This window comes from Nicotiana sylvestris, chromosome 8 (assembly GCF_000393655.2).
Source record: "Nicotiana sylvestris chromosome 8, ASM39365v2, whole genome shotgun sequence".
In the NCBI taxonomy this organism is placed as follows: domain Eukaryota; kingdom Viridiplantae; phylum Streptophyta; class Magnoliopsida; order Solanales; family Solanaceae; genus Nicotiana; species Nicotiana sylvestris.
In genome coordinates, this window is record NC_091064.1 from 198860921 (window position 1) to 198887815 (window position 26895).

Here is a 26895-nt window from a genome sequence, read left to right on the forward strand (position 1 = left end):
CCTATGAGGCATTATATGGTAGGCAGTGTTGGTCGCTGGTTGGATGATTTGAGCCGGGAGAGGCTCGGTTGTTGGGTACAGATGTAGTACAGGATGCCTTGGATAAGGTTAAGATTATTCGGGATAGACTTCGTACAGCTCAGTCTAGGTAGAAGAGTTATGCCAACCGCAAGGTTCGTGATGTGGCATTCATGATCGGAGAGCAAGTGTTGCTTCGGGCATCGCCCATGAACGGCGTGATGAGATTTAGGAAGAAGGGAAAGTTAAGCCTTAGGTTCATCGGTCCTTTTAAGATCCTTGATAGAGTGAGAGAGGTGGCTTACAGACTTGCGTTGCCGCCAAGTTTATCAGTTGTGCATCCGGTGTTTCATGTGTCCATGCTTCGAAAGTATCATGGCGATCCATCCCACATGTTAGACTTCAGCACTGTCTAGTTGGACAAGGACTTGACCTATGAGGAGGAACCGGTAGCTATTCTAGACTGGCAGGTTCGTCAGTTGAGGTCGAAGAGTTATCCTTCTGTTCGTGTTTAGTAGAGAGGTCAGCCTGTCAAGGCAGCTACCAGGGAGTCCGAGTCCAATATGCGGAGCCGATATCCCCATCTTTTCCCCAACTCAGGTACTTTTCTATGTCCGTTCGAGGACGAACAATTGTTTTAAAAGTCAAATCTATGTTTCGAGGCCTTAAAAATCTCCTTTTGTCTCACCTCGATTTACATGCACAGTCCGGGCGTATATCTAGAAAGCCTTTATGTGAAAATTCGAGAAAAATGCTAATTTTACCTTTAAAATAGAATTTAAGTTGACTTCGGTCAATTATTTGGGTAAACGGACTCGGACCTATGATTTAACGGTCCCGTAGGGTCCGTAGAAAAATATGGGACTTGGCGTATGCCCAGAACTGAATTCTGAGGTCCCTAGCTCGAGAAATAAATTTTTGAAGAAAATTGTTTAACTGAAATTATAAGAGTTTTGGAAATTTAAATATGTTTGAATTTGATGGTATGGGGCCCGTATTTTGGTTCCGGATCCCGGTACAGGTTTAGTATGGTATTTAAGTTGTGCCTGTAAAATTTGGTAAGAAACGGAATTCATATGACGTGAATCGGACCCTCGGTTGTGAAATGGGAACTTTAAAAGTTCTTGAGATTTTTCTTTAATTTTGATGCTAAACTCGTAATTCTAGGTAATATTTTGGTGATTTGATCACACGAATAAGTCCGTATGATATTTTTAGACTTGTGTGCATGTTTGGTTTGGAGCCCCGAAGGCTCGGGTGAGTTCGGATAGGTTCAGGATGTTTTGGACTTAAGAACTTCTGTTGTTTTGATGCTTCTAGTATAGTGATATTTTGTTCTTCGCGTTCGCGATATAGCTCACGCAAATGCGAAGTACAAACTGGGCAGGGGGGTTTCTTCTACATGAACGCGAGGCATTGGTCGCGAACGCGGAGCACTGGGGGATTGCTCTTCGCGAACGCGACTGGCCACACGCGAATGTGTAGTGTAATAGAGGTGGTAGGGGGAGACCATGAGTTGTTCTTCGCGAATGCGGTCCCAGGCCCGCGAACGCGATGGTCTGGGGGGGACAGACTAGGGGCGAGCATAATACCGGCCGAACCAAAAAAACCGGCCGAACCGTGAATTGTCAGTTTTTCGGTTTCGGTTTAATCGGTTATTCGGTCAGTTTGCAATTTTTAATTTATTAGATTTCAGTTTTTCGGCGCGGTTTGCAGTTTTGGTGTTTCGATTTTCAGATAAATCGAAAAACAGAAAGTTTGGAGTTTGGACGTGAAGTCCTGTTATAGCTAGATTTTGCTTTTGTGTTCACTGGTCAGCCATTCATCTCTTTGAGAGCAGTATTTGCAGCCTCCACTGTTGTGTACTCAACAAAAGCATAACCTTTCGACCTCTTGGAATTTTTGTCCATTTTAATTTTAACTGTTAGGATATAGAGAAAATTCATGAGCATAAATTCTCTTATAACTATACTATCAAGCAGTAAATCTTAAGACAACAAGTATAAAGACCTTCAACAAGTTCACCAAAGACTTCAAATGCTGCACGCAACGTTTCTCAGATGTATAGAACGACAGACCTGTGCAGAAAAGGTGCCTTGCAAACAGTTAGATAATTGAAACAAGGCAACAATCTGTAATGTAATCTCTAGTACTAAATGGAAAAGGAGTAATTTATTGAGTAGGAAATGACCAGCACTTTTTGGAGGCGAATGTAGAATTGCAACTTACCAGTCACAAAAAGCTTCTTGGTTATAACATCTGTTTCCCCCTTCGATGCTGCAGATTCCTGGGAATCTTCACCTAGCTTCAAATTCCCACGTGATGTGTTGCAGCATTTCCAGAGAAGCATAAATTCTTATTCCGACGTATAGGTGAGGTGATGAGTATCTATACATTGGTGTCAAGCATGCCCGTGAGTCTTATATTAAGATTGTTGTGATTTTATTTCGTATTGATCATGCTTAAATTGATGATTAGCACTATGGAACAAGACTTATGATAAATTCTTAGTAATTGACCTTTGTCGAGGATCGGCTCAAGTTGAGGTTATTTTGTGAAGTAACTGTTGAAACTAGATTGGTTATAGCTGATTCCATTGCCGGGATGATATTGTTTCTATTGTTGACTCCCTTGCCAGGACGGTATTGTTTCTATTGATGTTTCTATTATTGATTCCCTTGCTGGGATGTTATTATTTCATTTGTTTGGGTGAGGAAGAGTGTAAAGCACGAAGGGTGATGACGTGCATGATATTGTGAGTGAGTGTTAATGCACGAAGGGTGATGTCGTGCCGATATTGTGAGTGTTAATGTCCCCCCCCCCAGCATGTTCCCCCTTTTTCGTTTTATTCTGTTGAATTCTCGTTATTATTGCTTCTCGTATATGATTTAACTGCACAGGTTTATATGGTCGTCGCGTCCTAGCCTCGTCACTACTTCGCCGAGGTTAGGCTCGACACTTACCAGTACATGGGGTCGGTTGTACTGATACTACACTCTGCACTCTTTTGTGCAGATCCAGGTACTGGACCCTACGGACTGTAGTTCGAGGTTGCTGCCTTCAGTTCAGTGGAGACCCGAGGTAGTCCTGCAGGCGTCCGCAGGCCTTGGCGTCCCCTTTTATCATATTTCTTTCTGTTTTATCTATATCTGAGATAGACTTGTATTTTCCTGTCCAGACCACTATTTGTAGTATTCCTAGACAGTCTGTGACATTGTGACACCAGTTCTGGGTGGAGTTTTATTATGGATTCGTATTTGTACTAAGTTAAATTGTTAGATTCCGCATTTTATTCCGTTGTTGTTCTTATGTTAACATGTAAACTGTTGAAAGATAAAGTAAAAAGGTAAAATAATCAGTAACGTTGGCTTGCCTAGCAGGTTCAATGTTAGACGCCATCACGATTCCGATGGTGGAAAATTCGGATCGTGACAAATTCGAGGCGTGACACCTAGTAGCGAAAGACTGTATGACAAGTATATTTTACTAACTCTTGAAACTTTCAATCGGTCTATTTCTATCTTGATGGGGGAAAATATTTCTTTCAAGCTTTATGTTATGTTTTTGTTTCTTTTTTATTCTGTAGAAAGAAAAAAGAAAAAAATTGTTATTACAAAACTATTATAGTTATTGATTTTATATTGGCACTTTAAGTTTGTTTTAAATTGCAAACAGAAAGAACTTGAATACTTATTTATTCTTCGCAAATATTTGTACACATTTTTGGCTAACTAGCTTTAATCAAAATTTTAGTTATTTTATGTTAGTTTATCATACAATAATTATGATTTATAATTATGTAAAATAATATTGTTACAAAATTTAGAGCTAAATAATAACTTGAAACATGAAATAATATGTATTTGAAATAATTTAGAATCAAGTATGTTGCAATAATTAGTTCTTTATTTGTGTAACAATTTTAAGAGCAATTAAGTCTTTTAAACAAAAAAAAAAAAACAGCTTATCATCATTTCTTTTACCAAATACTTCAATTGCTTATTATCAATTTTAGCACTTTTATCCAAATATGTAACTGTTTATTTATAGAATCAATTTCAGTTTCAGCACTTTTATCCAAACACATAATTACCTATTTACGAAATCAATTTCAACACTTAAAAATATTTTTCAGTACTCGATACTTATCATCTACTTTCAATCAGTTTAGCCAAACGAGTTCTTATTTTGCTTTACGCTAATTTCGTAAAAATTGCATGGGGTGCCCTAGTTGGTTGCCCCCATTTAACCTATACCCATTTTTTTAAGAAATTTTAACTTGTATCCACTATTTAAACAATTTCAGCGCTCTTTCTTCTTCTTCTCCTCCTCCTCCTCCTCCCCTTTCTCCTCCTTCGTTTCCTTCTTCTTCTTCTTCATTATTATTATTATTATTATTATTATTATTATTATTATTATTATTATTATTCTTTCTTCTGCTGATGTTGGTGTTGCTATAAAACTTCAGTTCATAGGGATGAACTTTTTGTTGTTGTTGCTGAACAATTGAAAGCTAACCACTTTAGCTTTCTCCATGTTACACCTCGCATTTTCGTACGTTAAAAGTTTCATCTTTAGTTAATTAATGTAGACTCGGGGATGAAATTATCTTGAAATTAACGTATTTATACTATTTATAACAAGCGATAAGTAAGTGTCATGAAGGGTATACGAATTAAAGAAAACGAGTTTCGTTGAAGGTTGCCGATTTAGGATAAAATACGGATCGAGCGATAATACCCGATATTTACGGACTAGTACCATACAAGGTGTCATATGACCATGACAGAATAATGTATAGAGTGTATTAAAAATAAGTAGAATTTTAAGTAAATTTAGAAAACTCTTAATTATACGGGTAATTGGTTAGTTATCGGCTAACGGGACATTACCTAATTAAGTAATAAATTATCAGATAAGACCAAACTCCCTCCCCCAAAACGTGGCCATAACCCACTATTTCTACATATGGCTAAGTAGTCATATAATCTTAGGTGGCAACTAATGTGTTAGATATACACTGCTTAATTTCTAACAAATTCAATATTTTATTCACATAGATCACTACTTCATTTTTCTAACGTTTACAAGACTACACTTAGATAGGAGGTTTGGTACCATAGCAATAAATTTTCCTACAAAGTTCCTACAACCAAAGACATTAGCATTCTTGCAATCCAAAACATTAGCCATTAAGTAAGCACTACAACCAGACGTAAAGAAAGATTTCTTCATTTCTAACGTTACAAGTGATTTCTTCAACCAACAAGATTTTTTGGCACAGTAGCAACGTATAATTTTGTGATTCGAAAGGAGTACGATGCAACCTTTTCCAAGAATATCATACGGATTTTTCCCTACTCCAGGTATGTTAAGGTTATCCCTTCTTTCTTTTTGGCATGATCCAGATAATACAAATGAAACGAGCAAAATACGCAACTTTCATTAATGACTCTATTCATAGAAATACTAGGGGTGTCCATATTCTTGATTCCCCATGTGAAGCACTAGGTTCACGTAGGTCTCACAAGTCATGGGCAATCCTAATAGAGTCTTGTAGATCGGTACGGAGACGTCTGTATTTATCTTTGAGAAGCTATAGGGTATTAGGAAAACTACTCTTTATTCATTTCCTATCGTGCAGTGGTTGGTATACTAAATTTCCCTCTTCTATTCTCTCACAGATGGTGAGGACACGCACTGCTGATGTTCCAGACCCAGGCGGAGCTGCTCCCCCCGTTCTTAGAGGCCGAGGCAGAGGCCGGGGGAGGGCACCAGCCCGTGGTAGGGGACGAGGGCATCCCAGAGCTATTCCAGTAGTACCACCAACAAATCCTGCGGGAGATCCTATTATCGAGGAGCAGGGCGAGGTGCCCGCAGCTGAGCCTACCCCGACAGATTTTATGACAACACCGGGATTCCAGGAGGTCATGGGTCATATGCTATAGTTCATGGATTCTATGACTCAGGTTGGTTTATTTTCAGCAGATCCGGCTACATCACAAGCAAGAGGGGGAGCACAGACCCATACTGCTCAGGCTCCCGGTCATGCAGCCACAGTGTATCAGACTCTGGATGCACTACCCGCAGATGGGGTTCAGCCAGTTGCTGCAGTGGCACCCCAACCCAGGCCAGCTATGGATGGCGATTCGCAGGAGTTATTAGATAGATGGACTAGGCTTAACCCTCCTATCTTCGGGGGTGAGCGACATGAGGATGCCCAGGACTTTATTGATAGGTGCAGGGACAGACTGCACAATATGAGGATATTGGAGTCGCATGGAGTTGACTTCACTACTTTTCAGTTGGAGCGCAGAGCCCGTAGGTGGTGGCAGTCCTATGTTCTTGGTAGTCCAGCAGGTTCTCCTCCCCTCACTTGGGGTTAGTTCACACAGTTATTCTTGGATAGGTACATTCCTCCCTCTGAGAGGGAAGAGCTGCGGTATCAGTTTGAGCATCTTGAGCAAGGTCAGATGTCGGTGACCGATTATGAGGCAAGGATTTCTGAGTTGTCTCTCCATGCACTCATGATACTTCCCACAGATGCAGAGAGAGTGTGGAGGTTCGTTGCGTGGTTACACCCCACTATTCGAGCTGGCATGGCCCGAGAGGTGGAGATGGGTACTGAGTATCAGCTAGTGGTAGAGATTGCTCGCAGAATTGAGGGGTAGAGAGTAGATGCAGTAGGATAAGAGGGCTAGATTTTCGGGAGAGTTCAGAGGTGACCCAGCTAGGGGTAGAGGTCACTTCGGGAGGGGTCAGCCCAGCAGACTCTCGTATTCGGCACCACCACCCCCTCCCAGAGGTGCTCTAGTGAGGCCTCATTTCAGTGCGATGCCGGAAAGTTATTACCGCCCACCAGTTGTTCAGGGTTCCTCCGGCGGGTATTCTGGTTATCAGGGTTCTTCCAGTGCTCACTTCAGTGCCATGACAAAGAGTTGATATCGCCCCCAGCCATCTAGGGTTCTTCTAGTGGGTATTCGGGTCAGTAGGCTCAAACTTCAGGGCAGCAGGTTATGGTACCGAAGGTATGCTACGAGTGTCGAGATCCGGGTCACATGAAGAGGACCTTCCCCAAACTTTGGGGCAAGGTAGTGCAGCAGGGTCAGCAACCTATGAATTTAGCACTGGCCGCCCCGCCACCTAGAGGTGGAGGGAAGGCTGGTAGGGGTCGTCCTAGAGGTGGAGGCCAGATAGGGAGAGGTCAGCCAACTATTGCTCAGTCAGGTGGAGGCCAGCCAGCCGGCGCTCCAGCCAGATTCTACGCCCTTCCGGCCAGGCCAGATGCATTGGCCTCAGATGTCGTCATCACAGGTATTATCTCCGTCGGTGGTAGAGATGCTTCGGTATTATTTGACCCAGGGTCTACTTATTCATATGTATCATCTTTGTTTGCTCGTTTTTTGGTTATTTCTAGTGAGCCTTTGGGCACTCTTGTTCATGTGTCCACTCCTGTGGGTGATTCTGTGGTTGTAAATCGGATCTACCGGTCCTGTGTGGTCACATTCTGTGGTTTCGAGTCTAGAGCAGATCTCATGTTGCTTGATATGATCGATTTTGAGGTCATCTTAGGCATGGGTTGGTTATCTCCATATCACGCCATCCTAGATTGCCATGCCAAGACTGTTTCACTAGTGATGCCAAGCTTGCCGAGGTTGGAGTGGAAGGGGTCCACAGTTGATACACCTAGTTGGGTTATTTCCTTCCTGAAGGTTCGGCATATGGTCGAGAAAGGGTGTTTGGCTTATCTAGCTTATGTTCGGGATACCACCGCAGAGTCTTCGACGATTGATTCAGTTCCAGTAGTTCAGAAGTTCACTGATATATTTCCTTCTGATCTTCCGGGCATGCCACCGGATCGTGATATTGATTTCTGTATTGATTTGGCTCTTGGCACCCAGTCTATATCTATTCCACCGTACCATATGGCTCTTAAAGAGTTGAAAGAGTTGAAGGAGCAGCTTGAGGAGTTATTAGCAAAGGGGTTTGGTAGGCCCAGTGTATCACATTGGGGTGCACCAGTGTTATTTGTGAAGAAGAATGATGGGACATGCGGATGTGCATTAATTACCGCCAGTTGAACAAAGTCACCATCAAGAACAAGTATTCGTTGCCTCGTATCGATGATTTGTTTGACCAGTTGCAAGGTGCTAGGGTGTTCTCTAAGATAGACTTGAGGTCAGGGTACCATCAGCTGCAGATTCGGGACTCGGATGTTCCGAAGACTACATTTCGGACTAGATATGGCCATTATGAGTTTTTGGTGATGTACTTTGGCTTGACTAATGCCCCGACCGCATTTATGGACTTGATGAACAAGGTGTTCAGGCCTTATATTGATTCATTTGTCATCTTCTTCATTGACGACATCTTGATATACTCCTGTAGCTTGGGGGAGCACGAGCAACATTTGAGAGTAGTGCTTTAGACCTTGCGAGAGTAGAAGCTATATGCTAAGTTCTCCAAATGTGAATTTTGGCTAGAGTCGGTGGCATTCTTGGGGCATATTGTGTCAGGAGAGGGTATTAAGGTGGATCCCAAGAAGATCGAGGTAGTTTAGAGTTGGCCATGCCCTACCTCAGTGACCGAGATTAGGAGTTTCTTGGGGTTAACAGGTTACTACAGACGATTCGTGCAGGGGTTTTCATCTATTGCATCACCTTTGACTAGATTGACCCAGAAGGGTTCTCCTTTCCGTTAGTCTGATGATTATGAGGAGAGCTTTCAGAAGCTCAAGACAACTTTGACTACAGCACCATTTCTTGTATTACCTTCTGGCTCGGGGATGTATACGGTATATTGTGATGCTTCACGCGTTGGCTTGGGATGTGTATTGATGCAGGAGGGGCGAGTTATTGCATATGCTTCGTGTCAGCTGAAGGTTCATGAGAAGAATTATCTTGTGCACGATCTAGAGTTGGTCGCGATTGTTCATGCCCTTAAGATGTGGAGGCATTATTTGTATGGGGTGTCATGTGAGGTCTATACTGATCATCGCAGCTTGCAATATATATTCAAGCAGAGCGATCTTAATTTGAGGCAGCGCAGGTGGCTTGAGTTACTGAAGGATTATGACATCACCATTCTTTATCATCCGGGCAAGGCAAATGTGGTCGCGGATGCCTTGAGTAGGAAGGCGGAGAGTATGGGTAGCTTGGCATTCATTCCAACAACGGAGATGCCACTAGCTTTGGACATCCAGTCCTTGGATAATAGACTTGTAAGGTTGGACATTTCAAAGCCCAGCCGAGTTCTTGCATATGTGGTTGCTCAGTCTTCATTATTGGGGCAGATCAAGGCCCGACAGTTCGATGATCCACATTTGGCGGTTCTCAAAGAGACGGTACTTCAGGGAGGTGCCAAAGAGGTTTCTATTAGCGAGGATGGTGTTTTACGACTCCAGGGTCGTTTATATGTTCCTAATGTTGATGTCCTAAGGGAGAGGATTTTAGAGGAGGTGCACAGTTCGCGGTATTCCATTCATCTGGGTGCTACGAAGATGTATCGTGACTTGAGGCAGCATTATTGGTGGCGAAGGATGAAGAAAGACATAGTGGAGTATGTAGCCAGGTGTTTGAATTGCCAGGAGGTCAAGTATGAACACCACAGGCCGGGTGGCCTACTTCAGTAGATGCCTATACCAGAGTGGTAGTGGGAGCACATCACCATGGATTTTGTAGTTGGGTTGTCGCGGACCTTGCGGAAGTTTGATTTAGTATGGGTCATTGTTGATAGGTTGACCAAGTCGGCCCATTTCATCCCAGTGGCGACTACTTACATAGCAGAGAGGTATGCTCAGATTTACATTCGGGAGATAGTCTGGTTGCACGGTGTGCCTATTTCCATCATATCAGATAGAGGCCCTCAATGCATTTCCCATTTCTGGAGAGCTGTTCAGAGTGAGTTGGGGACCCGTGTAGAGCTCATCACAGCATTCCATCCTCAGACTGACCGGCAGTCAGAGCGGACAGTTAAGATTTTGGAAGACATGCTCAGGGCATGTGTTATTGACTTTGGAGGGCAGTGGGATCAGTTCTTGCCCTTGGCAGAATTTGCATACAACAACAGCTATCAGTCCAGCATAGAGATGGCTCCATACGAGGCTTTATATGGTCGCCGTTGTTGTTCTCCTATCGGGTGGTTTGAGCCTGGTGAGGCTAAGTTATACGGTACAGGATGCCTTGGACAAGGTGAAGTTGATCCAGGAGAGGCTTCGCATAGCTCAGTCTAGATAGAAGAGTTACGCGGATTAGAAGGCGCGTGATGTATCATTCATGGTTAGCGAGAAGGTTCTCTTGAAAGTTTCGCCAATGAAGGGCATTATGAGGTTCGGGAAGAAGGGCAAATTGAGCCCAAGGTTTATTGGTCCCTTTGAGGTGTTGAGGCGAGTTGGGAGGTTGCCTATGAGCTTTCTTTACCCCCCAGCCTATCGGGGGTTCACCCGGTTTTTCATGTATCGATGCTTCGGAAGTATCATCCCGACTTGTCCTATGTGTTAGACTTCAGTACTATTCAGCTGGATGAGAGTTTAGGTTATGAGGAGGAGTTAGTTGCCATTATTGATAAACATGATCGCTAGTTGAGGTCCAAGAGGATTTCTACGGTAGGGTCCAGTGGAGGAGCCAACCAGTCGAGGAGGCGACCTAGGAGTCCGAAGAGGACGTGCGGAGCAGATATCAACATTTATTCAGCAGCTCAGGTACTTTTCTATGTCCGTTCGAGGATGAACATTTGTTTAAGAGCTGGAAAATGTAACGACCCACCCGGTCGTTTTGCCTTTTAGAACCTCGTTCCCTTAAATAAAACTTCCCGTGCTTGCTTTAGATAATTTTCGACTTGCGGGGACGGCTGGTTCGGGATTTGGAAGAGTTTGGAGTAAAATATGTCCATTTGTTTCCTTAGAATTGTCTTAAAAGACTAAGTTTGACTTTGGTCAACATTTTGAGCAAACAGACCCGGATTTGTGATTTGACGGTCCCGGAAGATCCGTGGGAAAATATAAGACTTGGGCGTATGCCCAGAATCAAATTCCAAGGTCCCTAGCTCGAGTAATGAATTTTTATTAGAAATTGTTAATCTAAAGTTTTAAGGATTTAAAGAAACTAATTAATGATTGGTTTCATAGGTATTAGGCTCGTATGTTGGTTCCAAATCACGGTACAGGTCCGAAATATCATTTAAGACTTGCCTATAAAATTTGGAGTCAATCCGAGTAGTTTAAGGGTGTTTTGGCCCGTTAGAGGAAAATTAAGAACTTGAAATTCATAAGTTGTATTCATTTGGTTTTAGGGGGTGATTCCTAGATTTAGCGTTGTTTCGGGTGTTCCGAAGGTTCGAGTAGGTCCTTCTCGTGATTTCAGACTTGTCGGTATGTTCGGACGGGGCCCGAAAGCCCCGAGCATCAATCGGATGAGGCTCGAGTGAAGTGGAAATTTTTTAGAAGAGCTGAAGCTGCTGCTTCTGTCATAAAATCGTTGAGGCAGTGATGTTCATTTAATACGGGTTCTAAGTCATTTTTATCACTTTTTCACTCTTCCAATGGTGATTTTAGAGGTTTTGAGAGAAGATCTTCACCTAGCATCTTGAGGTAAGTGTGTTCTACCTATTTCTAGTTTAATAATTTTGTCTTGGGTAGATTAAACACTAGTATTAAGGTGAAATCATGGGGATAGAGCAAAAACTTAGGGTTTTAGTAAAAGTTAGATTTAACCACAAAAATTTGCTATGGAATAAATTAGAAATCATATATTATCGATCCTTAGGTTATAAAGAACAACTTCCTTAAAAAAAATTCGGAATCCAGGCATGTGGGCCCGAGGTCGAATTTTAGGAAACTTATGTTAAAGGTTGGGAAATTGCTTACTCGTTCCTGGTAGTGGAAGTGCACTTTGGATCAAGGTGAGTCTCCTTTGTAACCTTGTAAGAGGGAATTGTCCCCATAGGTGTAATAATTGAATTAGTTACTATTATATGCGGGGGCTACGTACGCATTAGGTGACGAGAGTCCGTGCGTAGCTACTACTATGTTAAGTCCGGGTAGTCTAGGACCCAAAAGCATGATCTACGTGACATTCTTGTAATTTGATGATAAATTCGGATTCGTATAAATTATTTTGGTTAAGGTAAATGAGACTAGTGGAGGAACCTTATCCTGTTTGGTCTTTTAAAAGAGAATTTGGATATTCCTATGAATAACTACCCCTCCGATATATATATATATATATTATTGTCTGCTTGTTGATGAGCTTATTTATATTTGACCGCGTCGCACGTGTGATTCGCAAGGGGGTAATAGATGCATCTATGGTTCGAGCCGTTCGACCCTCAGCAGTGCACACTTTACTTTTATGTTGGATCGGGTCGTACGTCCCTAGGTGTTATTTGCACATGCTTTACTTAGTATTTCTCGGCGGACTGAACTTCATATATGCCTTGAAAATGTAAATGGATACCATGACATTATTTGGAAAAAGGATTGTTACTCATTGCCATAAAACGTTAATAAATTGTGCTATTCATGCTTATTATAAATTCTTCTTATATTATTCGACCCTAGTAAGTATCAAGTCGGCCTCTCGTCTCTACTTCTTCGAGATTATATGGGATACTTACTGGGTACATATTGTTTATGTACCCATACTACACTTCTGTACTTAATTGTACAGGATCTGAGGCAGGTGTATCTGGCTATCAGTCTGGTGCGCATCCTTGAGCGGACTCGAGACTTTTACGGTGAGTTGCTTCCCTCCCATGCCGTTCAGTAGCCTGAAGAAGTCTTTCTTATGTATTTTTGCTGTCTATTCTGTTTCGAACAGTAGGATAGTGTGATTCTTTTGTATATTCTACTAGTTGCCCACAGCTTGTGATACCAGGTCTTGGAACACACATTAGTAGACTGTATCCTTTTGGGGTTGTATGATTTTTATTACTTTATTAATCATTTCTGATTTTTATTTCAACTTAAAGAATTATTTCAACTATTTTTGGGTAAAGGTAAGTGAAAGTTTATTTAGTATTTTCCGCGTTGGCTTGCCCGGCAATGGTGTTGGACGTCATCATGACCTATTATGGAAATGGGTCGTGACAATATGGTATCGGAGCACTAGGTTCACGTAGGTCTCACAAGTCATTGGCAATCCTAATAGAGTTTTGTCGATCGGTACGGAGACGTCTGTATTTATCTTTGAGAAGCTATAGGGTATTAGGAAAACTACTCTTTATTCATTTCCTATCGTGCAGTGGTTGGTATACTAAATTTCCCTCTTCTATTCTCTCACAGATGGTGAGGACACGCACTGCTGATGTTCCAGACCCGGGCGGAGCTGCTCCCCCCGTTCTTAGAGGCCGAGGCAGAGGCCGGGGGGGAGGGCACCAGCCCGTGGTAGGGGACGAGGGCATCCCAAAGTTATTCCAGTAGTACCACTAACAGATCCTGCGGGAGATCCTATTATCGAGGAGTAGGGCGAGGTGCCCGCAGCTGAGCCTACCCCGATAGACTTTATGACAACACCGGGATTCCAGGAGGTCATGGGCCGTATGCTACAGTTCATGGATTCTATGACTCAGGCTGGTTTATTTCCAGCAGATCCGGCTACATCACAAGCAAGAGGGGGACCACAGACCCCTACTGTCAGGCTCCCGGTCACGCAGCCACAGTGTATCAGACTCCGGATGTACTACCCGCAAATGGGGCTCAGCCAATTGCTGCAGTGACACCCCAACCCAGGCCAGTTGTGGATGGCGATTCGCAGGAGTTATTGGATAGATGGACTAGGCTTAACCCTCCTATCTTCGGGGGTGAGCGACATGAGGATGCCCAGGACTTCATTGACAGGTGCAGGGACAGACTGCACAACATAAGGATATTGGAGTCGCATGGAGTTGACTTCACTACTTTTCAGTTGGAGCGCAGAGCCCGTAGGTGGTGGCAGTCATATGTTCTTGGTAGGCCAGCAGGTTCTCCTCCCCTCACTTGGGGTCAGTTCACACAGTTATTCTTGGATAGGTACGTTCCTCCCTCTGAGAGGGAAGAGCTGCGGTATCAGTTTGAGCATCTTGAACAAGGTCATATGTAGGTGACCGATTATGAGGCGAGGTTCTCTAAGTTGTCTCTCCATGCACTCATGATACTTCCCATAGATACGGAGAGAGTGTGGAGGTTCGTTGCGGGGTTACACCCCACTATTCAAGCTGGCATGGCCCGAGAGGTGGAGATGGGTACTGAGTATCAGCTAGTAGTAGAGATTGCTCGCAGAATTGAGGGGTAGAGAGTAGATGCAGTAGGATAAGAAGACTAGATTTTCGGGAGAGTTCACAGGTGACCCAGCTAGGGGTAGAGGTCACTTCGGGAGGGGTCAGCCCAGCAGACCCTCGTATTCGGCACCCCCACCCCCTCCTAGAGGTGCTCTAGTGAGGCCTTATTTCAGTGCGATGCCGGAAAGTTCTTACCGCCCACCAGCTGTTCAGGGTTCCTCCGGTGGGTATTCTAGTTATCAGGGTTCTTCCAGTGCTCACTTCAGTGCCATGCTAAAGAGTTCATATCGCCCCCCAGCCATCTAGGGTTCTTCCCGTGGGTACTCGGGTCAGTAGGCTCAAACTTCAGGGCAGCAGGCTATGGTACCGAAGGTATGCTACGAGTGTCGAGATCCAGGTCACATGAAGAGGACCTGCCCCAAAATTTGGGGCAAGGTAGTGCAGCAGGGTCAGAAACTTATGAATTTAGCATTGGCCGCCCCGCCACCTAGAGGTGGAGGGAAGGCTGGTAGGGGTCGTCCTAGAGGTGGAGGCCAGACAGGGAGAGGTCAACGAGCTATTGCTCAGTCAGGTGGAGGCCAGCCAGCCGGCGCTCCAGCCAGATTCTACGCCCTTCCGGCCAGGCCAGATGCATTAGCCTCAGATGTCGTCATCACAGGTATTATCTCCGTCGGCGGTAGAGATGCTTCGGTATTATTTGACCCAGGGTCTACTTATTCATATGTATCATCTTTGTTTGCTCGTTTTTTGGTTATTTCTAGTGAGCCTTTGGGCACTCTTGTTCATGTGTCCACTCCTGTGGGTGATTCTGTGGTTGTGAATCAGATCTACCGGTCCTGTGTGGTCACATTCTGTAGTTTTGAGACTAGAGCAGATCTCATGTTGCTTGATATGATCGATTTTGTGGTCATCTTAGGCATGGGTTAGTTATCTCCATATCACGCCGTCCTAGATTGCCATGACAAGACTGTTTCACTAGTGATGCCAAGCTTGCCGGGGTTGGAGTGGAAGGGGTCCACAGTTGATACACCTAGTTGGGTTATTTCCTTCCTGAAGGTTCGGCATATGGTCGAGAAAGGGTGTTTGGCTTATCTAGCTTATGTTTGGGATACCACCGCAGAGTCTCCGACGATTGATTCAGTTCCAGTAGTTTGGGAGTTCGCTGATATATTTCCTTCTGATCTTCCGGGCATGCCACCGGATCGTGATATTGATTTCTGTATTGATTTGGCTCTTGGCACCCAGTCTATATCTATTCCACCGTACCATATGGCTCCTAAAGAGTTGAAAGAGTTGAAGGAGCAGCTTGAGGAGTTATTAGCAAAGGGGTTTGGTAGGCCCAGTGTATCACATTGGGGTGCACCGGTGTTATTTGTGAAGAAGAATGATGGGACTATGCGGATGTGCATTGATTACCGCCAGTTGAACAAAGTCACCATCAAGAACAAGTATTTGTTGCCTTGTATCGATGATTTGTTTGACCAGTTGCAGGGTGCTAGGGTGTTATCGAAGATAGACTTGAGGTCAGGGTACCATCATCTGCAGATTCGGGACTCGGATGTTCCGAAGATTACATTTCGGACTAGATATGGCCATTATGAGTTTTTGGTGATGTACTTTGGCTTGACTAATGCCCCGACAGCATTTATGGACTTGATGAACAAGGTGTTCAGGCCTTATATTGATTCATTTGTCATCTTCTTCATTGACGACATCTTGATATACTCATGTAGCTTGGGGGTGCACGAGCAGCATTTGAGAGTAGTGCTTTAGACCTTGCGAGAGTAGAAGCTATATGCTAAGTTCTCCAAGTGTGAATTTTGGCTAGAGTCGGTGGCATTCTTGGGGCATATTGTGTCAGGAGAGGGTATTAAGGTGGATCCCAAGAAGATCGAGGTAGTTCAGAGTTGGCCACGCCCTACCTCAGTGACCGAGATTAGGAGTTTCTTGGGGTTAACAGGTTACTACAGACGATTCGTGCAGGGCTTTTCATCTATTGCATCACCTTTGACTAGATTGACCCAGAAGGGTGCTCCTTTCCGTTAGTCTGATGATTGTGAGGAGAGCTTTCGAAGCTCAAGACAACTTTGACTACAACACCATTTCTTGTATTACCTTCTGGCTTGGGGATGTATACGGTATATTGTGACGCTTCACGCGTTGGCTTGGGATGTGTATTGATGCAGGAGGGGCGAGTTATTGCATATGCTTCGTGTCAGCTGAAGGTTCATGAGAAGAATTATCCTGTGCACGATCTAGAGTTGGTCGCGATTGTTCATGCCCTTAAGATGTGGAGGCATTATCTGTATGGGGTGTCATGTGAGGTCTATACTGATCATCGCAGCTTGCAATATATATTCAAGCAGAGCGATCTTAATTTGAGGCAGCGCAGGTGGCTTGAGTTACTGAAGGATTATGACATCACCATTCTTTATCATCCGGGCAAGGCAAATGTGGTCGCGGATGCCTTGAGTAGGAAAGCGGAGAGTATGGGTAGCTTGGCATTCATTCCAACAACGGAGAGGCCACTAGCTTTGGACATCCAGTCCTTGGATAATAGACTTGTAAGGTTGGACATTTCAAAGCCCAGCCGAGTTCTTGCATATGTGGTTGCTCAGTCTTCATTATTGGGGCAGATCAAGGCCCGACAGTTCGATGATCCACATTTGGCGGTTCTCAAAGAGACGGTACTTCAGGGAGGTGCCAAAGAGGTTTCTATTAGCGAGGATGGTGTTTTACGACTCCAGGGTCGTTTATATGTTCCTAATGTTGATGTCCTAAGGGAGAGGATTTTAGAGGAGGTGCACAGTTCGCGGTATTCCATTCATCTGGGTGCTACGAAGATGTATCGTGACTTGAGGCAGCATTATTGGTGGCGAAGGATGAAGAAAGACATAGTGGAGTATGTAGCCAGGTGTTTGAATTGCCAGGAGGTCAAGTATGAACACCACAGGCCGGGTGGCCTACTTCAGTAGATGCCTATACCAGAGTGGAAGTGGGAGCACATCACCATGGATTTTGTAGTTGGGTTGTCGCGGACCTTGCGGAAGTTTGATTTAGTATGGGTCATTGTTGATAGGTTGACCAAGTCGGCCCACTTCATCCCAGTGGCGACTACTTACATAGCAGAGAGGTATGCTCAGATTTACATTCGGGAGATAGTCTGGTTGCACGGTGTGCCTATTTCCATCATATCAGATAGAGGCCCTCAATGCATTTCCCATTTCTGGAGAGTTGTTCAGAGTGAGTTGGGGACCCGTGTAGAGCTCATCACAGCATTCCATCCTCAGACTGACCGGCAGTCAGAGCGGACAGTTAAGATTTTGGAAGACATGCTCAGGGCATGTGTTATTGACTTTGGAGGGCAGTGGGATCAGTTCTTGCCCTTGGCAGAATTTGCATACAACAACAGCTATCAGTCCAGCATAGAGATGGCTCCATACGAGGCTTTATATGGTCGCCGTTGTTGTTCTCCTATCGGGTGGTTTGAGCCTGGTGAGGCTAAGTTATACGGTACAGGATGCCTTGGACAAGGTGAAGTTGATCCAGGAAAGGCTTCGCATAGCTCAGTCTAGATTGAAGAGTTACGTGGATTAGAAGGCGCGTGATGTATCATTCATGGTTGGCGAGAAGGTTCTCTTGAAAGTTTCGCCAATGAAAGGCATTATGAGGTTCGGGAAGAATAGAAAATTGAGCCCAAGATTTATTGGTCCCTTTGAGGTGTTGAGGCGAGTTGGGGAGGTTGCCTATGAGCTTGCTTTACCCCCCAGCCTATCGGGGGTTCACCCGGTTTTTCATGTATCGATGCTTCGGAAGTATCATCCCGACTTGTCCTATGTGTTAGACTTCAGTACTATTCAGCTGGATGAGAGTTTAGGTTATGAGGAGGAGTTAGTTGCCATTATTGATAGACAGGATCGCCAGTTGAGGTCCAAGAGGATTTCTGTGGTAGGGTCCAGTGGAGGGGCCAACCAGTCGATGAGGTGACCTAGGAGTCCGAAGAGGACGTGCGGAGCAGATATCAACATTTATTCAGCAGCTCAGGTACTTTTCTATGTCCGTTCAAGGATGAACATTTGTTTAAGAGCTGGAAAATGTAACGACCCACCCAGTCGTTTTGCCTTTTAGAACCTCGTTCCCTTAAATAAAACTTCCCGTGCTTGCTTTAGATAATTTTCGACTTGCGGGGACGGCTGGTTCGGGATTTGGAAGAGTTTGGAGTAAAATATGTCCATTTGTTTCCTTAGAATTGTCTTAAAAGACTAAGTTTGACTTTGGTCAACATTTTGAGCAAACAGACCCGGATTTGTGATTTGACGGTCCCGGAAGATCCGTGGGAAAATATAAGACTTGGGCGTATGCCCAGAATCAAATTCCAAGGTCCCTAGCTCGAGTAATGAATTTTTATTAGAAATTGTTAATCTAAAGTTTTAAGGATTTAAAGAAACTAATTAATGATTGATTTCATAGGTATTAGGCTCGTATGTTGGTTCCAAATCACGGTACAGGTCCGAAATATCATTTAAGACTTGCCTATAAAATTTGGAGTCAATCCGAGTAGTTTAAGGGTGTTTTGGCCCGTTAGAGGAAAATTAAGAACTTGAAATTCATAAGTTTGATTCATTTGGTTTTAGGGGGTGATTCCTAGATTTAGCGTTGTTTCGGGTGTTCCGAAGGTTCGAGTAGGTCCATCTCGTGATTTCAGACTTGTCGGTATGTTCGGACGGGGCCCGGGATCCCCGAGCATCAATCGGATGAGGCTCGAGTGAAGTGGAAATTTTTTAGAAGAGCTGAAGCTGCTGCTTCTGTCATAACCACACCTGCGGTTGGTGGACCGCAGGTGCGAGACCGTAGAAGCAGTTCTTTCATCGCAGATGCGGCCCAGGGCAGGGCAAAGCGAGGAACCGCAGAAGCGGCTCTGCAGATGTGGCCTCAAGACCGCAGAAGCGGTCCCAACCATTTTATCCCCTTTCGCAGATGCGGTCCTATTCTTGCAGATGCGGTCCCCAGACCGCAGATGCCAAAATCGCTGAGGCAGTGAGGTTCATTTAATTCGGGTTCTAAGTCATTTTTATTACTTTTTCACTCTTCCAATGGTGATTTTAGAGCTTTTGAGAGAAGATCTTCACCTAGTATCTTGAGGTAAGTGTGTTTTACCTATTTGTAGTTTAATAATTTTGTCTTGGGTAGATTAAACACTAGTATTAAGGTGAAATCATGGGGATAGAGCAAAAACCTAGGGTTTTAGTAAAAGTTAGATTTAACCACGAAATTTGCTATGGAATAAATTAGAAATCATATATTATCGATCCTTAGGTTATAAAGAACAACTTCCTTAAAAAAATTTCGGAATCCGGGCACGTGGGCTCGAGGTCGGATTTTAGGAAACTTGTGTTAAAGGTTGGGAAATTGCTTACTCGTTCCTGGTAGTGGAAGTGCACTTTGGATCAAGGTGAGTCTTCTTTGTAACCTTGTAAGAGGGAATTGTCCCCATAGGTGTAATAATTGAATTAATTGCTATTATATGCGGGGGGCTACGTACGCATTAGGTGACGAGAGTCCGTGCGTAGCTACTACTATGTTAAGTCCGGGTAGTCTAGGACCCAAAAGCATGATCTACGTGACATTCTTGTAACTTGATGATAAATTCGGATTCGTATAAATTATTTTGGTTAAGGTAAGTGAGACTAGTGGAGGAACCTTATCATGTTTGGTCTTTTAAAAGAGAATTTGGATATTCCTATGAATAACTACCCCTCTGATATATATATATATATATATATATTATTGTCTGCTTGTTGATGAGCTTATTTATATTTGACCGCGTCGCACGTGTGATTCGCAAGCGGGGTAATAGATGCATCTATGGTTCGAGCCGTTCGACCCTCAGCAGTGCACACTTTACTTTTATGTTGGATCGGGCCGTACGTCCCTCGATATCATTTGTGCATGATTTACTTAGTATTTCTCGGTGGACTGAACTTCATTTATGCCTTGAAAATGTAAATGGATACCATGATATTATTTGGAAAAAGGAGTGTTACTCATTACCATAAAACGTTAATAAATTGTGCTATTCATGCTTATTATAAATTCTTCTCATATCATTCGACCCTATTAATTATCAAGTCGACCTCTCGTCTCTACTTCTTCAAGATTAGACGGGATGCTTACTGGGTACATTTTGTTTATGTACCCATACTACACTTCTGTACTTAATTGTACAGGATCTAAGGCAGGTGTATCTGGTTATCAGTCTGGTGCGCATCCCTGAGCGGACTCGAGACTTTTACGGTGAGCTGCTTCCCTCCCATGCCGTTTAGAAGCCTGAAGAAGTCTTTCTTATGTATTTTTGTTGTCTATTCTGTTCGCACAATAGAATAGTGTGATTCTTTTGTATATTCTACTAGTTGCACACACTTGTGACACCAGGTCTTGGCACACACATTAATAGATTGTATCCTTTTGGGGTTGTATGATTATTATGACTTTATTAATCATTTCTGATTTTTATTTCAACTTAAAGAATTATTTCAACTATTTTTGGGTAAAGGTAAGTGAAAGTTTATTTAGTATTTTCCGCATTAGTTTGCCCGACAATGGTGTTGGGCGCCATCATGACCTATTATGAAAATGGGTCGTGGCATATATAATCTATATATAATATGTGTATAATCGTGTGTTGTCGGTATATCATCTATTTATATTAGCTATAAAAAGTAAACAATAAATATGGCCGGATATTATGTAAATATTCCATAAGATTTCGATTTTTGAGTTTATCCATGATATAACTTCTATTATAGTAATAATTTTAAAACTCTCTACAAATATTCAAAAATATTTTATCTTTTTATTATCTTTGAATTAAAAAAAGTAAAGAGTTTTTTCGAAATAATTTGTTTACATTTTAAAAAAAAATATCATGTCATACCAATTTTTTTATATATATACTCTTTGTTACACTTAAAAGTCGCTATAGAAACTATCAATTAGAAATGAATTTCTCTCTTGTTGAGTTTGAAAAAAAAACCTTTCACATAATCTAATGATTCAAAACTAATATTCTTCAACGAAAAAAATATTATACCCTTGCAATATTGGCTTGACTATAGCTAAATGAAGGGGTTTCAGCTTATACCCTTCAATTCCTTGAATGTGCTAAATTGAAATTAATGATAGCAATTGTATAACCAAAGTTTTGTTATTTGTTTGATGTCCATTTATGCAAATTGACTCTTCAAACAAATATTCTTCAAGAAGAAAAAAGAAATAATTTTTTTTAATATTGACTGATTTTGTGATGTTTCTTTCTCCAACATGTATGTTTACTTTATTATATATGTAAGTAAACTTTTATTTGGTTTTGTAAATTCTTTTTTGTTATTTGGATAAACATAGACGTGTACCCTATATATTACATTTATTTTAAAATAATTTCGTTTTACTCAAATCTAGCTATAGTGTTTCAAAGAACTATACTTATAGAATTTTAATTGTGAAAGGGCTTTGTAGTTATATGGAGTTTTTTTTTTTGTTGCTAGAGGCGAAGTAGTATTTAAATAATTAGAAAAAATAACAATAGTTTCTAACATGATTGCATATGATCATTAACCGAATTAAGTATGATAACATGATAAAAAAGATAAATTTTATTTTTAATTTAAATTCGAATTTTAGAACTTTATCTATAAATTCAAAATTATCTTATATATATATATATATATATATATATATATATATATATATATATATATATATATATAGAGAGAGAGAGAGAGAGAGAGAGAGAGAGAGAGAGATTTCTTTGAAGATTGCTATATTTTTGGGGTATTTTTCGGTTGAGAATCTTTTTTATAACTGAAAATACAAAATTTGTGTATTATAATTGAGTTTGTTGAGTTATATTAGGAATCTATTATGTTAATTGATTCACTTTCCGTTTAAAAACAGAGTAATTCCATGTTTCACGCCGTGAATACGGTCGAATACAATAATCTGTCCAGCTGTAATCCCATATTTCACGCCGTGAATACAGCCAAATACAACAACTGATTAGCTGGACTTCCCTAATTCACGCCTATTTTTGCTATTGTATTCAGGAATACAGTAGCTTAAATACATCTAATACATCTTATAACAACAAAAAACGTATTTACAATCCGTAATATAGCAAATGGTATCTATAAATTGCTAATTACCACTAAAAATAGTACTTTATGAAAATTTCCCTTTAAATTTTGAATCAGGTGAGAAAAGTTTTAGAAAAATATTCGTAGATGAAAATTTTGAAGTAAGTGATTTGTCAAAATTCGGACGGTTGCCATAATAATTATGCAAGTTATGGTGGCCATTTTTTTGTGCAATTGGCAAAAATATTATGACCAATCATAAGAATTTTTTGCATTGTGATGAAATTTTTCTAGTGATCGTCGGGATTCCTGATGCTAGAAAATTCTGGTGATCATCAAAATTCTTGGCGCTTAAAATTCTGACCAACGTTTATTACCACCGTGCTTTATAATTCTGACCCGGAGCTATTTTTGCAAATCCTTTTTTAATGGGATCAAAATATAAAGAGAATAGCGGTTAAAAGGACCATCCAGCGTCATTTCATTCTTGTTATTATAACTGATCTTGATATATAACTCGGGAACATGCCTTAAATATTTCTTTGCGCATAATATTTGTATAAAAATAATATAAATTTACCCTTAGTTCAAATATATTGAGCTAAAGAAAGTTTACACATAGAGTAACTGAAAATTCAATTTTTAAAACATTCACTTAAAACCAAAAGAGAGAGAGAGAAAAAAGGTAATAGAAGAGAGGATTTATCTATCTATATTATATATATTAAAGCAAGAAAGTTACCATATATAATTGACATTATGGTTAAGCCAAGTGGCAAACTAATAAATGTCAATAGTATATGGTAACTTTATTCTATATTTGACTATTTTAGTTAAATACAAATATATATATATATATATACGAAATTTGAATTAAAAGATAATTTTGAATTTATAGATAAAGTTCTAAAATTTGAATTTAAATTAAAAATAAAATTTATCTTTTTTTATCATGTTATCATACTTAATTCGGTTAATGATCATATCCAATCATGTTAGGAACTTTTGTTATTTTTTCTAATTATTTAAATACTACTTCGCCTCTAGCAAAAAAACAATTACTCCATATAACTATAAAACTCTTTCACATTTAAAATCATATAAGTATATTTCTTTGAAATATTGTAGCTAGATTTGAATAAATCGAAATTATTTTAAAATAAATGTAATATATAGGGTACACGTCTATGTTTATCTAAATAATAAAAAAGAGTTTACAAAACAATAAAAGTTTACTTACATATATAATAAAGTAAACATACATGCTAGAGAAAGAAACATCACAAAATCAGTCAGTATTAAAAAAATATTTCTTTTTTCTTCTTGAATAATATTTGTTTGAAGAGTCAATTTGCATAAATTGACATCAAACAAATAACAAAACTTTGACTATACAATTGCTATCATTAATTTCAATTTAGCACATTCAAGAAATTGAAGGCTATAAGCTAAAACTCCTTCGTTTAGCTGCAGTCAAGCCAATATTGCAAGGGTATAATATTTTTTTCGTTGAAGAGTATTAGTTTTGAATCATTAGATTATGTGAAAAGTTTTTTTTTTCAAACTGAATAAGAGAGAAACTAGTTTCAAATTGATAGTTTCTATAGCGACTTTTAAGTGTAACAAAGAGTATATATAAAGAAAAAAATTGATGTGACGTGAAATATTTTTTTTTTAAATGTAAACAAATTATTTCGAAAAAACTCTTTAATTTTTTTAATTCAAATATAATAAAAAGATAAGATATTTTTGAACATTAGTAGAGAGTTTTCAAATTATTATAATAGAATTTATATCATGGATAAACTCAAAAAATTGAAATCTTATGGAATGTTTACATAATATCCGACCATATTTATTGTTTACTTTTTATAGCTAATATAAATAGATAATATACCGACAACACATGATTATACATATATTATATATGGATTATATATAAATTATATGCTATTCAATTTTTTAATTTAAGTGGTCGGGTGAACACCTATTTAGGTTGATTAGATAAAGCCAAAAGAAAAATATGAAATAGTTTCAAGAAAAGACTAAAAATATAATTAAAGTTCATATGTAGACAATTTTTATTAAAACTTATCCCTTTATAGTGAAATAAATTAATTTTTTGTAACAAAAGAAATTACGACATAAAAAATAAGATAAAAAAATAAATATTGAAAAAAATGTTAGAAAGATCTAAAAACCAGAAATAAAAGATGACAACAAATTTCTTCTTATGTTTCATTTTTGTTGAGTATAAAAAATTTGAAAGTTAATCTCATCGATTTTAAATATATTTTTTTCAACTCAAATACATAGATTATAAGATAAGGATATCTTAAAATATTTTTTTTAATTTACATTATGTGTTGTTTTTTAAAAATCTAACAAACTGATATGATTTTCGAATTTGAATTGGAATGCAATTTGAGTAGTTTGCATTGAGGTTAAGCCAAGTATGATGTCGAAAAATAAACTACTTGACACTTTTAAGACAATATATGCAATGTTTTATAATAATAATCAATTAATTTAACATTTAATGATCAAAGAATTTTTTTTTGTATATATAGGGTATTAAAAATTCAAATTCCGGGGCTAGAGATATCGATAAACTTAAAGTTGAGTCATACTGAAATAAATCCGGCCAAAAAAATATTTATATTTTTAGATAGCCGATTAAAGTGAATAATTTAAGGCCAATTTCTTCACTTGCATCATTATAAAGATAATCATTATTATAATATATATATATATATATATATATAAAGTTGTAGAAATTGAAATTTCAAAATAGAAATATTTTTGGAAAGATAAAATCATACCAAATAAGAGTTCAAGTAGTAGTATAAGAGTCACATTGTAATCAAAGAATCGTTTATATCATGTCCACATTTGTGCTCTGCCATAAATATGAGCTATTATTTCACTTTGTGGCTAATTTAGGTTCCAATGACACCTATGAGAATAGTGCAAAAAATAAATTATCACTATGAGAATTGAGAAAATGTTAGTCTTTTTTCATGTAGTGTTTCTTAATTAATATTTGGCGATTATCTATAATTATTTAGAATGTTTAAATGTTAAGGTTATTTACATATAATTCAAATAACTCAAATATTTAACATGGTTAGTGTCAAATATCAAAATGGAGTAAAAAAATTCACTAGCTAAAGAATTTTTTATATTTTTAGATAGCCAACTAAAATGAGTTTTGAATTAAGAATAATATTTTCAATTACATTATTATAAAAATAATTATTATTGAAAAATAATGCTTTATAAACTGAAATTTTAAGAAAGAAATATTTTTTAAGAGATATAAACACACCAAATAAGAGTTCAAGTAGTAGTAAAAGAGTTAAGTCTTATCCAAAGAGTCATTCATTATCTCAACATTTGATTGTTTTGCCATAAATATGAGTTATTATTTTGCTTCCTGACTATTTTTAGGATCCAATGACACCGACAAGAATGGTATAAAAAAAGACAAATAGAAGAAATGGTTAATTTTTTTTAGTTAATATCCAATGATTATCTATATTTAATGAGAAAGTGCAAATTTTAAGATTATTTACATACAATCCAAATAACTTAAATATTTGATATGATTAATGTCCGCGCATCCGCATGGGTACTAATACTAGTAATTATGAAAAGTTAAAGCGTGAATAGGACGTACCATATGTGCTTTTACTATTAGATTAAACAAAAGAGGCAAAATTTGTGGTAAAAAGAAAATTTGGACGCTAGAAGGAGGGCTTGAACCTCCGACCTTGTGGTTAACAGCCACACGCTCTAACCAACTGAGCTATTCCAGCACGGCGGACAAAGGCTTCATACAACATTAATAGAACTCTTATAGGTTAGACATTCTTTCAAAAATTTCCTTTTTTCAGAAAAAAGTAATTTAAAACAAAATTTAGGACTATCGTTTGTAACTAAAAGAAAAATTAGCAAGGTTTCTATCTTTATTCATATTGATCCTAAATCAAATCCAACTAAGTTAATTGCGTTAATAATCATTGAACTAAGGCTCTATTGCATTCAGCAAAGTCAAAAAATACGTACAACAACCCAGTGAAATTTCACTAGTGGGGAACAACAACAACAACAACAACAACAATAACAAAAAATACATAAACTATCATTATATTATGCGTTAAAAAAAGTATTACGCGCAAAAAAAAAAATTATGGGAAATTCATCAATCCACCACCAAATATTGCAACGCAACTGTCACGTAAGATAAAATTAGCAAATATGCACTGTACATCATCCTTTACTAGACGTAAGGGTGGCAAACGGTCCGGGCCCGGTCCCAAACGGGCTTCGTGGGTCGGGCCTAAACGGGTCGGACTTAAACGGGTCCGGTTTTGTGGGTCGGGCTTAAACGGACCTGGGCTTCATGGGCTTTTGGGTGTAACCCAGACCGGGACCGTGTACTAATGGTCCCGGGCTATGTGGGTCGGTCCTAAACGAGCCTAAGTGGGCC

The 26895-nt window shown here is 39.7% G+C and overlaps 1 protein-coding gene and 1 non-coding gene across 2 annotated transcripts; one reads left to right on the forward strand and one right to left on the reverse strand.

The window, feature by feature from the left end:
* Positions 1-7076: 7076 nt before the first annotated feature.
* LOC138876226 (uncharacterized) lies at positions 7077-10597 on the forward strand. Its single transcript, XM_070155131.1, has 6 exons — positions 7077-7987; positions 8407-8434; positions 8720-9475; positions 9754-9807; positions 9917-10208; positions 10518-10597. The coding sequence occupies exons 1-6, from the start codon at positions 7077-7079 to the stop codon at positions 10595-10597; spliced, it is 2121 nt and encodes a 706-aa protein (XP_070011232.1).
* Positions 10598-26147: 15550 nt separating this feature from the next.
* On the reverse strand, positions 26148-26221 carry TRNAN-GUU (transfer RNA asparagine (anticodon GUU)). The gene has a single exon. It is a non-coding gene; the product is annotated as a tRNA-Asn (tRNA).
* Positions 26222-26895: the final 674 nt, after the last annotated feature.